Genomic DNA, 15,123 nt, shown 5'->3' with positions numbered 1-15,123 from the left:
CCTGTCATTATGACAAATCCTGTGTGACGTATTTCATTTCAGTTGTCAGACAGTTCTTTATTTTAATTTTAATTATTTATTTTATCATTATAGGATTTGATCATTGTTCGTTTTCTTTACCCTTTTTCACGGGATTATAATGAAAAGAATAGATAAATTTCACAACCTATATGCAAGTACATAGGGTCATAATTAACCATCTCCCTGGATCAATGAATTACCTCTCTGTCTGTCTATTTTGTGCTGAAAGGAAAGCAAAAACAAAACAAAATATGGAATCAATGAAGCATTTTGTATAAGTATTATTCGCATCCAATATTAAAATCAAACCGAATCGTTTAGCTAACACACGTACGCATACACGCACACATACATATACGCACACTTTAGAATATAAAGCAGACTTGAGTAACATTTATTTACCTGCCATGTTTATGTAACATTCGCTTTGTTCGGAATCTGTTGTAACTACACCGCCGTCTCTAAATATTCAAAATTTACAAAACAAATCAAATACTGTCACCCCACACATGTATGTGTAGTTGTATATAAGAGGCACAGTGATGTTGTAAATCGTAAGACACTGTAACCATGTCAGCTTGAATAATCAGACTCATAAATCATATGCAACTAAATCATTTCTTATCAACAAAAAGTAAATCACTGATATTCGGGCATTATGTTCAAAGATTTTCAGAAGATAATTTCCTGATCAAATTCATAATAATTTGTCTGTAATAATAGCAATAGGGGTCTATACTATACCACCCTTTATAGAAAAAGAACAAGGAATAAAAAGAATTTTTACTCAAGACGTCGATTCAAAGTAGCTCTTTAATTCTGCTTATATTGTCACCCACTACAACGTTCTTTCTGATCCAGTAAGTTCAATATTTATTCCATGGATCTTCAATAAAACTTATCCTCAACGTTGCATATAACCATGAATATTCGACAGTTTTTCGCAACCACTTGTCGTGCAATTCCCTTGTTTGTCTTGGTGGCCATGAACAAGGTCACATCCAATGATTATGTTGTTGTTTTTTTACACTAATCGAATAAAATATTTTGTATCTTTCTTTCGTTCACATTTATGTTTGATCACAATATCTAAAAAGATCAATTGTATTTTCAATATCCAAACATTACAATTCATTGTAGAAAGTCGAGTTGTCTACCTAAACAGGATACCGGAAGTGGCGTTGCTCATGACCACAAGTGTTGATGAAGATTTAGATTAGAAGACTCCACATATTCAGGTTGAATTTAGATACGGTTTTGTTTAGCGTTCTGTATTGTGATTGTTAAGTACATGTATAAGATATAAAGTAAAGTTTAAGATTGATGTATCATTTGGCACTTGGTCTGGTATTGAACATGAAACATGGAGCTTTAGTGTATGGAGGGCCAAATTAACATAAACTCAAATAATTGAAGATATCTTCAATTATTTGAAGATATCATCAACAATTGAATTAAAGATCTCTTCAAATAATTAATTATATCTTCAATTTTGAATTATTGCGTGCATTAATTGAATTGATGATAGCTTTAATTCTTCAACTGAATTGAGGCGCGCTTTAATTGAATTAATGATCTCTTCAAATGAATTAATGATATCAACAATTGAATTGATGCGCGCTACAATGCAATTGAAGAGAGCAATAATTGATATGATGCGCGCATTAAATCAAATAATGAGAGCAATAATTGAATTGATGCGCGTACTAATTCATTTGATGAGAGCAATAATTGATTTAATGCGCGCATTAATTCAATTATTGCTCTCTTCAATTGAATTAATGATATCTTTAATTCATTTGAAGAGAGTAATAATTCTTATAGAGAGAGAGCAACTATATAATTAGAGATATCTTCAATTCAAAATATCCACAATTGAATTAATGATATTTTTAATTGAATTGTTGATCTCATTAAAAGAACTTATGCGCGCATTAATTCCTTATACAAAAGCATTGTAAATGATTAAAAGATATCTTCAATTGAATTAAAGAGATCATCAAATTATTTATACCGAGCTCTGAATTAATCCTTGCGAGCAATATTTCTACTAAATTGATGGTCTCATCAATTGAATTGAAGAGAGCAATAATTGAATTAATGCGCGCATCAAATATATTATTACTCTCATTAATTCAATTAATGCGCGTATCAATTGAATCGAAGAGAGCAATAATTGAATTAATGCGCGCATTAAATAAATTATTGCTCTCATTAATTCAATTGATGCGCGCATTAATTCAATTGATGAGAGCAATGATTGAATTGAAGTGCGCATTAATTCATTTGATGAGAGCAATAATTGATTGCATTAATTCAATTAAAGAGAGCAATAATTTAATTGATGATACCCTCAAATAATTGAAGATATCTTCAATTATTTGAGTTTATGTTAATTTGGCGCTCCATATTAGCGAAAATCTAATGTTTATGCTTGATAAGTATATGTGTGGAGACACAAAATCAAATGGGAATTGCTCCTATTATGTAGCCAAGCTTGTAAAACAGAATTAGGAATAGTTTAGGTATAACTGTTCTAAAACGACTCGTAAAACATAAGGAGGGATGTGAACACTAATCTCGATATAGAAATGATATTAGAGATATCGAAACCAGTTACACATACTCGATGCCAAAAACCAAAATATACAGCATGAAAATGCCTAACCACTGAGATAGGTTTGTAATGTAAGGTAAGATAAAAGTTAAGCTAAAAAAATCTTTTAAAATGACTTTTCAGCTGAAGATGTAGATATTAAACTAAATACTGTCGAATCATTATATTCTTTGCACTAATATTATGACAACGACATAGAATCAATAAAGTTTCACGTAAAACTATCCACAATTCCATCTCTATAGAAGAACATTCCCATAATAAATAAATTTGTATACCAAATTAATTCGCTATTCTCATCTTCAATCCTGATAGACCAATACTAATTTAATTATTCCAGTACAATATATGCTAAAATTCTTTAAAGGTAAAATGACGGTTACAGATTTCCCTCTTTGTAGAAAAAAAACCATCGTTAAACGCATTAATGACTTTCTGCTTGTCAGTTTGAAATGTTTCCGATTTCATTGCATAAATACATTGTACATTTATTAAAATGATATTGGTATATGCGTTCTCATTAGTTAATATCGCAGACAGATGCAAGTACATGCTGATGGGCGTATTCAGTTTTCCTATACGTAGCTACGAAATGATATCTACAAAAGGCGACGAAGAGAAAATCGTGGATGGCAGATAGGAATCTGTTTAGAAAATGTTGAAATAACACAGAAATCGGTAAAGTTTTTTGTGTATCTTTGCCCCCCCTCCCCCGAAATCTATGTGACATCTTGTATGTAAGGATATCCCATGTACTTGAAAATATGTTGTAATATCTATTAGAGCTTACCCTCTGTTTTTCTTCAAATCTAAAAATATAATAGAACAAATGCATAAATTCACTAAAGGTGGAAAGCAAGTCAGATAATAAGGCAGACATAAGGAGAGTGTATATATTTCAGTATTGAATTATTAAGTAATCACCTATATTACAGTTGCATGTATAACGCCTATACATAAAGACCAGGGTGACCAGGAGACCGATGAATACCACAGCTCCAACGACGCTGCCGATTATCTCTGCCTTTTCATCACTGGCAATTTTGTGGTCTAAAACATTCAATTACATAAAGCAATGCTATAAAGTATACAAAATGTCAGTTTACATTATGAATGCCATTTTAGAATCTATTGAAATATAAATAACTGTAATACAAACTTTTATGTGAGAATGGTCTGTGTTGTGCTTGTAGTTTTATTATATTTTTCGAGATCTACTGTATTTTTCAATATTTGAAATGAATTTTATTGGATTTTAAGATAATTAAGGTGACTGTGTCATATAAAAGTATTGCAATATTGTCATATAATTTATATATTGATGATAATTGATATACATGATCTTATAATTAAGTAAAATATTCAAAATTTACGAAGGTTAATCTTATAGTTTAGTAAAAATAATATTTACAGTGTGATCAAAACTTACGTTTTGGAGTACTAATATTGCCTTCTGCAAAGAGGACAGATACAAAATTAAGTTTAAGATAAAAAAGGTGAAGATAACGAAGGTTAATCTTATAGTTAGTAAAAATAATATTCACAATGTGATCAAAACTTACGTTTTGGAGTACTAATATTGCCTTCTGCAAAGAGGACAGATACAAAATTAAGTTTATGATAAAAAAAAAAGGTGAAGATAACGAAGGTTAATCTTATAGTTCAGTAAAAATAATATTCACAATGTGACCAAAACTTACCTTTTGGAGTACTAACATTTTCTTCTGAAATAAGGATAAATACAATTAAGCTTAAGAATCGTCTGTGTAGTACTTGTAGATTTATTATATTTTTCGAGATTATCGGTAATCATCTGATATATGTACACTTATACAAAACATGTCGGAAAATAAACTGCAAACTTTCCAATCAGAATTTAAAAGTCCTCGTACTTTTTTGAATTCTTTAGTCAGCTGTAATAAAATGCATAGTTTTAGAAAGGCATTGATGAAAAGGGTAAAGATGCAAAATGTAACGAACATTGATCTTGTAGTTTAGTGAAATATTCGAAACTTACGAAGGTTAATTTTATAGTTTAGTAAAACTAATATACACAATGTGATAAAAACTTACGTTTTGGAGTACTAACATTGTCTTTTACAAAGAGGACAGATACAAAATTAAGTTTATGATAAAAAAGGTGAAGATAACGAAGTCTTATAGTTTAGTAGAATAATATTCACAATGTGACCAAAACTTACCTTTTGGAGTACTAATATTTTCTTCTGAAATGAGGATAAATACAATTAAGCTTAGGACAAAAAAGGTTAAGATAACGAACAGTGATCAGCCTCATAAATATTAATTATGTACATTGATACTATCAACATAACAAATTGAAAAATTTGAACATTCTACATGAAAGGAAAACAATCTCTTGATGTACCCTTAAACACGACATTAAGATATAGCGAGGGAGACTTATTTATCCACAATACTAATTTGTATTGATATGTCAATTGGATATATCTCAGTGAACTCGAAATAAAGGACAGATCAGAGTCTTCCACATCTGTTTTATACTGGATATTTGATTGAGCATAGGTGTTAACGGCAAATTAACAATTCAAGTTTATTAATAATGAAAAGGAGACATATGTATACATACACGCCTGACAACATAGAACATGGTGCGCGGGGAAACTATTAAAATGTTTGAAATTCATGATGCAGGACACGAATTGGAATTATAGAAATCAAACATTCGTTGAAGAATTTATCGATGTGTAAACTCCGTACATTCTACTCATAAACAAAACACAAAAGTGCTTCACACTTTTATTGAGTTCGTGAGTAAAATGTGCAGCGTTTACACATCGATAAATTCTTCAAAAGAATATTTAACCCTAAATAAAACACCAAGATTGTATGTAAGATAAAAATATGAAATACTGCAAACACAGATTTGTAAAAAGTGCATTATGGGAGACAGCATCGTCACAAGCGTACACTTCAGCCGTGGCTTGCGACGATATTGCAGAGAAAAAAATTGGACATGTAAATTCCGGAAACATAACGTTCCAAGGGGGTGTACCAATACACAACACTTGTCGTTATTAGTCTCCAAATATTGCATTGGACACTTCCCACTCACCGCATAGAGACTTCCAAACGCCTGTTCTTAGTAAAAGAAAAACATTATTATTCCTCATCAAATGCACCGAAACATCGGTTTGTTCATCACTGTTAATGTCAAGCACACGTTGTATACATACGGATTCTGCGTTAGTTAGTTTACCGAAGTGGTGGAAGAACAGGCGTTCTGCTTGGTTAAGAGTAATATACCAATATTCTATAAACAGTTTAAATCGCTAACTAACTTTTGCTTCGATTGGCCGACTCCCGTCACGCATATTTTTAAGATACGAAGAAATTGTCACACAGAGAGCCACGAGTGAAAGGGGAGAGCATACGTTACAGGCTTGCGACGATGCAGAGGCCGTAAAAACTTGATAGTGAAGGAAAGATAAAAAACACGCACACAAGATCAACGAAATATAGCTGGAAATAAAGGTACGAATACATGGTTTGCTTCATTAAAGAAAGTGAACATGAAAAACAAATTGTATAATAAACTTATAAGACCCCTGAAACTAAAAAGTGAGGCCTGGGATTAAGTTGCTTGGTGCTATTGCAAGATAGAAGGTATTACAGCGGTAATTGTCCAATCAAAATGAACTTAGTCAATAGTAGTTCCATATAATTTAAAGATTTTTTTTTTCATGCGCGATTATTTTTTCATGTCCTCTTCTTCTTCACTCTTAATTTGTGTACCCCTGATTAGAAAATTTTGTGTGATTCACAGAAATTATCAAGTGTATACAAAGGAACTATAAGATATTGGTAGGCGAGGCTACTAACTGAGGTGCACTCGGGGTGTTTTTACACAGGTGATATTGGTAGGTGAGGCTACTTCATGAAGAGCACTCAGGGTGTTTTTACACAGGTGATAATGGTAGGTGAGGCTAGTTCCTGAGGTGCACTCAGGGTGTTTTTACACGGGTGATATTGGTAGGTGAGGCTACTTCCTGAGGTGCGCTCAGGGTGTTTTACACATGAGAAAAACACGTGAATTTGAAAGTAGTCTTCTTTACTGGCAAATTGTTAATTCGAAAATGTCGCGTAGGGTTCTGTTTTTAGAATGTCAGCAGACGAGACATTTCCGACTGCGTTATTCGGCATTAATTTTACAAAGTGATTGTAATGCTTTTTCCCTCTATAAATAATTAACGGTGTGATACCTGAAATGTTTATGGAGGTCATCTATTATTTTCTAGCATGCATATGTGCTCTGATGTAAATAAGACACATTGCTGTTGGTGACTGGGTCACCTACAGCAGAAGAAGAAAATGGATTCATGTTAGAATTTTGGGAGCAAAAAGAATTGAAATTTATTAACAATCCATTAAGAAAATGAAGAAAACACTCCCAAAATATCTTCAGCTCCTCCAACTTCTGAACTTGAGAAGCACTGTATTTATCAAGATTTGAAATCAATTAATTTTATTGGATTTTAAAATATTTAAAGATAATTAAGGTGATTGTGACTGTGTCATATAACATTATTGCAATATTGTCATATAATTTATATATTAATGATAATTGATATACATGGAACAAAGATAAATTTTGGAGATGCAATTAGACTCTAACAATTATATTATTTATCTACACTACAAATACTTATTCTGTATCTGTAACAGTCTGAGATTTCAAGAAATCCTTCATAATTACAGTGTACGTTAGGAAATGCTTCCTTAATTTTTGTCACAACACCATTCTGATCCCCTCCCCCTGCTCCCCCCCCCCCCCCCAAGAGGATAACTTCGTCTGTCCCAGTTGATAAACTGTCTGTAGGCCATACATTTTGATTGCAAGTTTGCAATAGAATTGTTATTGTATTCTATCACATGTGAGTGTAATTGCAAATGTTTACACAAAAATGGACTGACAGGGAATGCTTACTCCTCCTAGGTACCTGATCCCTCCTCTTGAATATCCAGGGGTCCATGTTTGCCCAACTCTCTATTTTGTATTGCTTATAGGAGTTATGAGATTGATCACTCTTCGTAAGCATCCCCTGTCGACATACATCAAAATGATATATTTAAACCCTTTGTCTCATTTGCATGTTCACTTCCTTTGATGATAAAACTTTCGACATCAAGGGAGGACTACGACGTACCTATTGTTAGGTTGAAGAATTGTTTAGCTGTTCCTGTCTCACAGAGACCAGAATTCCCAGATTCACACAGAAACTGTGTGAAGGTGTCGCTGTTAGTCAGGTTGTAGGTGATGGTACTAGAACGCGTGTACTGACATCCTGAAAGGGAGGCTTCGGAGTGGAGAGGGGTCGGAGGAAGTCCCGTAAAGGTAAAGGTATTTACAGTCTTAGCGCACCATCGTATTGTCTTTAAATAAACGATCATACATAGCTGAATATTTTTCTTTTATCAAACCCACTACATTTTAATTTTCATGCTCTATACAGACAGTGATAAATTAATAAAATTAAAGCATTTATTATTTCATTAGATTATATCCCTTATCTGTGAATACCTACAGCCCTTGGGTCACTTCCTGTTTGTCCTGTACATGTCAGCTGAAGGGCAGTCCCAACTGTAAACTGTCTCTGGGCTGTGTCAGAAAATTCCCCGAGTATCCGAACCCGCGGCATCTCAATAAGTGTCGGCTGGACTGAAAGAGAAGTTCCTCTAACATGTAATGACATATACATCTGTCAGTGGAATGTTTTATCTAAAGAACGGGAACAAAGGGTAGTTTCACTGGAATGTCCACATACCTCTGTAAGAAACGAATATTTGGTTTGTTTCTTGATTAACCACACCTGTTGTACCAGTCCCAAAGCCATTCATGGTGCATTTGTATCCTATGAAATCTGCTGGACACTGAACGTTGTCTTTGGGGATGGTAAACCTTAGCTGTGCTGCTTGAGGTGAACTGGCGATGCCTGTTGCTGTAGCCCTGCCCAGTAAAGCAGTGTCCTGCCATGGCATGACATCTGTACCACCACTTGAATGAACTGAAACTACATTTTGTAGTGGACCGGAGTTGTTTTTCATTAACTGTATTGTATACACTGTTTCAATCTGTGATGGAGAAGTGACAGAACACAGGATAACCAGATCATCTTGTCTCAGATCTACAGTAGCTGGTTGAGCTTCAATTTGTATGTTCTGTGTTGAAGCTGTAAGTACAGAGTATAAATGGAAATTGTTATTACACCTATATAAATATAATTAGAATGTTTAGATAATACAGACTGTAGCAATGTCTTACCGCCCAGATTTTTTTTTTAGTAAGATCTGATTCCTTGTCAAATTGAATCTTATCACCTCCTTGTAAGTACGTGCTCTATTTTGTAAGTACGTATGTTCTTAATGTTGTACATGTAGGTACCGTTGTATTCTCCACTTCGTAAGTACGTATATGTTGAATGTACGCATGTTGTATGTACGTATGTTCTCCATGTTGTATAAACTACACCATACATATCTTATTATAATATCTGAAGCACAAATTCCTTGGAGTTCAGTGTATTTGCTAATTAAGATGAAAAATCATTTATGATTGTTTCTGGCATTAAGAATATTTAAGGAATAAATTCAATATAAACTTGTGAAAATAACATTTATGGGATTCAAAAACAAAATAATGAATATTGTATCATTTCATTAATTGTTACTGCGATCATGCGATTGCAAATGATGAAGAATGTCATCTATTAGCCGTGCAATTACATAATTGATTGATTGTATCTGGTTTAACGTCCCTCTCGAGAATTTTTCACTCCTATGGAGACGTCACCAAATACCGGTGAAGGGCTTCAAATTTAGGCATATGTTCGTAACATAATGCAGAAAGAGCTACAATTCTGCAGCTAAACATAATGAAGCTATAACGCAATAAATGTACACGTATATATATTCAGAATTGTTGACGTAATCTAAACACAAAACGTTTATATTAATATCTTGTAAATAATTGACATTTTATCAATACCCACGAGTATATATTGGATTTTCCCTTCAATGCAGGATTCTAATAACTTTGTCTGAATTCTTTTTGAAGTTGTGTACGAAAATTATGTGAATAGCGTCGTTGAATGACGTTACGAATATTCGTAATCTCATTCATAAAAAAATGTTGCTGTGAGTTTTTATATGAAATTTTGACAGCTTTTTTTGCGAAAAAAGCTTGATTATCCCATAATTGTTTGCTTCAGTACTCATCAAATAATTTTTGTTTGGTTTTGATATCAATATTGTCAAGATCCACAGGACCGAATTCTATCTATTTTAAGTTGAATTATGGAATGAGTGGAATCAATCACTATCATTTTCTATATAATTCAACGGAAAACTATCTCACCAGTGTTAAAAGAATGGCGTGTTTAAAATGTAATTACTAAATAAATGTGCTGTCCAATAAAAAAACAATTTTCACACAGCAGTACTTATACGTTTTCAAGATACATCTGTCAAATTTGTCAGATGGGATTGTCGAGTGATAAAGTCTGTAAACCTGCAACCTACGTTAAAGAGCAAACGCAACAAAATATTCAAGCGATGTTATCCTCTTGGCCACTTCGATCCCCCCCCCCCCGCCCAGTTCTGGTGATTCTGTTGTATTTACTAAAACTTAAATGTAACAAGAATACCCCAAACGGTACATCAAATGCCCATCCGACAGAGAGGAGAACATTTCTGTGCAATATCTATCCATAATGAGAAAAAGTCCAGTAAACTATTTGTTCTAATTTTAGCTCTAAAGTAGGTCAGGGTGCACCAATTAAACTAAAATTCAATCTGAATCTGTATTTTACTGAGAGGAAGAAGCCACCGTCGCTAGCTACGATTTCTGAGTCTGGTAGTACCTACCCTACTCCAAACTGTAGATGCACAATCGGCGAAACCATTGATTTCCATGAATATTAATGAAATGACACAATAATGTTTTGATCAATCACATACACAATAATAGATTTCCGATATTTTAATGGTTGTGCCCACAATTAAACCGTGTGGTATTTGTTTACAAGTAATAACGGACAAAAAAGGCTACAGATCCCTGTTTATAGAAGCAAGTAGTTTCTAGTTTTTAAGTATTTATCAAATGAAATTCGCATTAACAGTAGTGGTTACGCTTGTAAATTCTGTTTTAATAAACTTAATCTTATTCTCAAAACTGATGGAGAAATTCGGGGTAAAGTGGATGTGTTAAAATATGAGAGACTAGAAGACTAGAGTTAATCGGACAATTATCTAAAGAGAACGGAGTGGCTACGCATATTATATGGTATATTTATTACACCTGTGAAGTCAACAAAGAAGTGTCCATAATACCACCTTCACACTGACGGATTTTTCTTACGAATCCTTACGGATCTCCGACTCGTAGTCAATCGCAAGCATTCGTAAATCACTCGTCGGTATCCGTTAAGAACTCGTCACAACTCGCACACACTCGTAAGGATCCGTGAAAGTAGGGGCAAATCTTTTGACATGTCAAAAAAAGTTTCACGATTGTCCACGGATTTCATTTTCCGTAAATAACTTGTAACAATCCGTACGTATCGTAAACTGGTCGCAAGAACACGTAAACTGCTCGTAAGAATCCGTAAAACACTCGTAAAAGTTTTTTTTAAGAATCTTTGCGGTTAGTTTACGATATGTTACGGATAGTTTATGAGTTGTTTACGGATTATTACGAATGCCTAAGTGATATTTACGATTTCATTCACGTCGGGTTACAATCGCTTTACGGATTGTTCAGAGTCATTACGAGTACTTTACGTATAGACACGATTACTTTACGAGTACATACTTAAACTTTACGATTAAGGAAAGGTATAAAAGACGCAAAATCTGACAGTTTCTTTCAGTTGTTATCAAGACATCAAAAAAGTTACACATTAATGTCAGTTGTCGAATGATGATACAAAACCAATTGCGAACACTTTTGAGTAAAAAACGTAAGCAATCGTAACTTACTCCAAACTATTCGTAACAGCACTTTATCAACACATTAACAGGTCGTGATTTACACGTAAAAGTTAAGCTAAATCGTAAATTTCCGTAATATACTCGTAATAATCCCTTAAAAACTCACAAAATATCGTAAATTGTTCGTATTTATCCGTGTCCACTCGGAACAAATCGTAAATGTTTGCCGTAAATGCATGCATCGCAAGAACTCGTAATAAACCGAAAATGGCCTGTAAATACTCTTAAAACGTTCTTAAATAGCTCTTTAAAGTGTCTAAATCGTAACAATCCGTGTACATTTACGGATTTGTGGAATACGTAAGGATCCGTTAGAAATATCCGTGAATGTGAAGGTACCATTAGTTACAACAGCTAAAAAGTGTCCAGTTTGTCTTCAATCAGCAATTTTCTGATTATTCCGCTTCGAGTACGCAATGACCTCCGAATGATTTTATTTCCACCCCCCCAAAAAGGGGGGGGGACTCATGAAAGATTACCGATTGGGGTTGATTAATGAACATGAATATTCATGAAGTCGAGGATTTTTAAAATCATACAGTCACGGCATGGCTTGCGATGATGGGAAGAATATTTCGGTTATACTTCCGGGCAATACTTGTATCCATGTTTTTCCTACTTTTAGCCCTAACTTGGGTTAGTGCACCAATCCAGCTGAAATGCAAACTCAACTTGTAATCCTCAAAAAGTAAAATTCAAGGCAATATCTGAATCTGTAACGAAAAAGGTCCGGGAAACTAATTGACCTACTGTTAGCCCTAAAGTAGGTCACGGAACACACATCCAGTTGAAATGCAATCTCACTCTTACGCTTCTTGAGGGAGACATTGTGATTAAATTTCAATGCTGCCCATGCACCCGTTACGGAAAAAGTCCGAAAAGCAGTTCCACGTAAGGACAGACGCACGGACAGCTCCATCACATTATACTGTACCTCTGACGATGGGCGTATAAAAAGTTATATAAATTAAGGATTTTGTGGTTTAGAATAAAAGAGCGTTCAGTCATCTTATAATCATCAACTTCGCATGATCTCATAGTACGTCTATAATCGTGCAGGATTAAATGGTTGATAGTATGACAATGCTCAAAGAGAGATATCTTATCCCGACTCATATAACAGTGATTACAAATCATTTGGAAACTGAAATCAAAAATAGAAAGACAATTTGGTAAGTCTTTTACTGATATCACATGTACACAGTGTCCAAATTTGTAGTTTGAATCATAACATTTCATAACATTGTTATTATTTTGTACCTTCTACGAATGAAGAGAACATCAACAGGGATGTAAAAGACCTACTTCATTGATAACTCCCTTTTCATATGAAAAGTATATTATTGGGATTTATTTATAGAAAATATCACATTTATTAATGAGCTTGAAATTCTGTTCCAACAATTAATGTATCTAATATCACAAAGATTAAACTTTTTATGTCATTTTTATCTAGATTTTATTTGCAAATGAACAACTGAAAGTCCAAAATTGATTTTTAAAAAAATATTTTACACACCTGGATTTAATCTTTTAATGTAATTTATGTGTTACTTCTTTAACAACACCTACTGGAAAATCTATAATATAACATTATAAAGTTTGGCATACTGCGCACAAACGTCCACATCACTTTTGCAAAAAAAAAAAAAAAAAAAAAAAAAAAAAAGAGAGAGAGAGAGAGAGAGAGAGAGAGAGAGAGAGAGAGAGAGACTTTTAAGTATTATAATTTTATTGTTTTGGTATCAGATTTTGATAACTATAATAGATCTAGATATAATATATATATTAATCAAGATTATTTGATACATATCAAATAGTCCACAATTAATTAAGATTGGCTAATACAATTCGTACCGTTTACGAAATAAACCTGGTTCGAACTATCTTGCCTCTTACAATTCCGCCTAACGGGGAACGAGTTAACTTTTCATTCTGCTCAAACCTTAAAGTAGATTCAACATATTGTGAAAAATGATTTTCTTAATGACAATCCATTGACATCGTGCTAATTTATTAACATCGTGCAATCGTATACGCAGCCAAACAATCCTTTACCAGTGCAGCAACAGGATGAAGCAAAAAAAAAAGGGGGGGGGGACAGATAGAAGCAATACCGATCGATTGGTTTTGTTTTGTCCATGGTGAAGATAACGAACTGTGACCTATCCAATTACTATAAGCAATACAATAAAACATCTCTTCCAACAATGGAATCGTCACCACTGTCGGTGATGGGTTGCCTAACTTTGACCTGAGTTCGGCGTTTTCTCGGCCGCTAAGCGGGGAGCCTCAGCCTCAGCGATTTTTATCGTGCCACCTGCTGTGACTCGGACCCGCGGTTTAATTTGAAGGCCTGTTACAACTGTGATGAGTGATGTGGACCTTTCTATCCTGGATCCCCACGGGACTTGAGTCCGAGACTTGGAGGGCAAGGCAGTGAAGCACGGCAACGTTATGGTACCCCCCTTTTAAATGCAGGAGGTACCCATTCAGCCGGTGATGGAGGTTTAATCACAGGCGAACGCTACTCTCCTTTCTCAAGGTCAACCTGAATCGAATCGTCACCACTGTCGGCGATGGGTTTCCAAATTTTGGCCTGTGCTCGGCCGCTTTGCGGGGAGCGATTTTTATCGTGCCACCACACACGGACCATTCTAATCCGGATCTCCACGGGACTGGGACTCGAGACAAGGACGGCATACCAACTAGGCAGTGAAGCACGACAACGCTGGTCCTCCCCTGAAGGCAGGAGGTACCTATTCAGGCGGCGATAGTCGTCTAATCCCTGACGAAGGCTACCATCCCTTCTCAAGGTCAACATGGTGAGTCGCTGCATTTATTTGATATTCCTTAATATTCACTCAGTTCAAATTCTACCGGCTATCGTAAGCACTCGCACAACATAGCCCGTAGGGCGATGCCATACTCAGACTTAGTTTCTGTATGTATCTTCTGGCAGTCGCCATATGTAAATTCATATCCTGGTCATGTCCTACACCACCTAATATACCTAGCATCGCCGGTGCTCTATTATTATGTATCCCAATGGAAAACCTATGGCACAATTTTGATTGTATCTATTTGGCCAAAATGCCATTCATGATTCAAGGTACTTTAACGTAGGTTTCATGACCTTTCAATAGGCATGGCTAGCGAGTCGGTCAAGCAAAGCTAAAGGGCACCAGGTAGTCAGATCATGCTACAAATTCCAAGGCTTGCTTACTCTTAATTCGTCCCATTCTGTAATCAGTTCATTATGTCGCGTTACTTTGTATTTATTCATTTACATGTCATACACGGGTGAACCTGGATAACGTTCAGGTATACCTGATTGTGCCAAAATGACGGCACTGCATAGACCAGGGGCTCGGACCTCAACCTACCACGAGGTCCATTTGCAATGTGGCCAACCACTACATTATCTCGTTAGGTTTACTTGCTAGGCATTATTGGGC

General features: G+C 34.8%; 1 protein-coding gene across 24 annotated transcripts in view; it reads right to left on the bottom strand.

Annotated features, from left to right (window-relative positions):
- LOC125680720 (uncharacterized) overlaps window positions 1-15,123 on the bottom strand; it is a 91,147-nt gene that overhangs the window by 4,738 nt on the left and 71,286 nt on the right. For 20 of the 24 annotated variants that reach the window (XR_008800126.1, XR_008800127.1, XR_008800128.1 and 17 more), the window contains exons 7-12: window positions 4,840-4,863; window positions 4,068-4,091; window positions 3,563-3,688; window positions 3,429-3,447; window positions 424-482; window positions 222-243 (exon numbers count right to left, since the gene is read on the bottom strand). Coding sequence is in view for 19 of the 24 variants with exons in the window: in XM_056154837.1 (XP_056010812.1) it covers window positions 222-243; window positions 424-482; window positions 3,429-3,447; window positions 3,563-3,688; window positions 4,068-4,091; window positions 4,840-4,863 (274 nt within the window). In the remaining 5 variants the exon portion in view is untranslated. Of the gene's footprint in view, window positions 1-221; window positions 244-423; window positions 483-3,428; window positions 3,448-3,562; window positions 3,689-4,067; window positions 4,092-4,200; window positions 4,225-4,338; window positions 4,363-4,839; window positions 4,864-7,824; window positions 8,051-8,202; window positions 8,337-8,442; window positions 8,848-15,123 lie in introns of all 24 variants that reach the window. The other 4 variants (XM_056154854.1, XM_056154855.1, XM_056154841.1 and 1 more) reach the window with 3 other exon arrangements.

Source organism: Ostrea edulis, chromosome 2, assembly GCF_947568905.1.
Source record: "Ostrea edulis chromosome 2, xbOstEdul1.1, whole genome shotgun sequence".
Classification (NCBI taxonomy): domain Eukaryota; kingdom Metazoa; phylum Mollusca; class Bivalvia; order Ostreida; family Ostreidae; genus Ostrea; species Ostrea edulis.
Note: the sequence above shows the minus strand (reverse complement) of the source record. Positions and strands in the feature narration are given on the sequence as shown.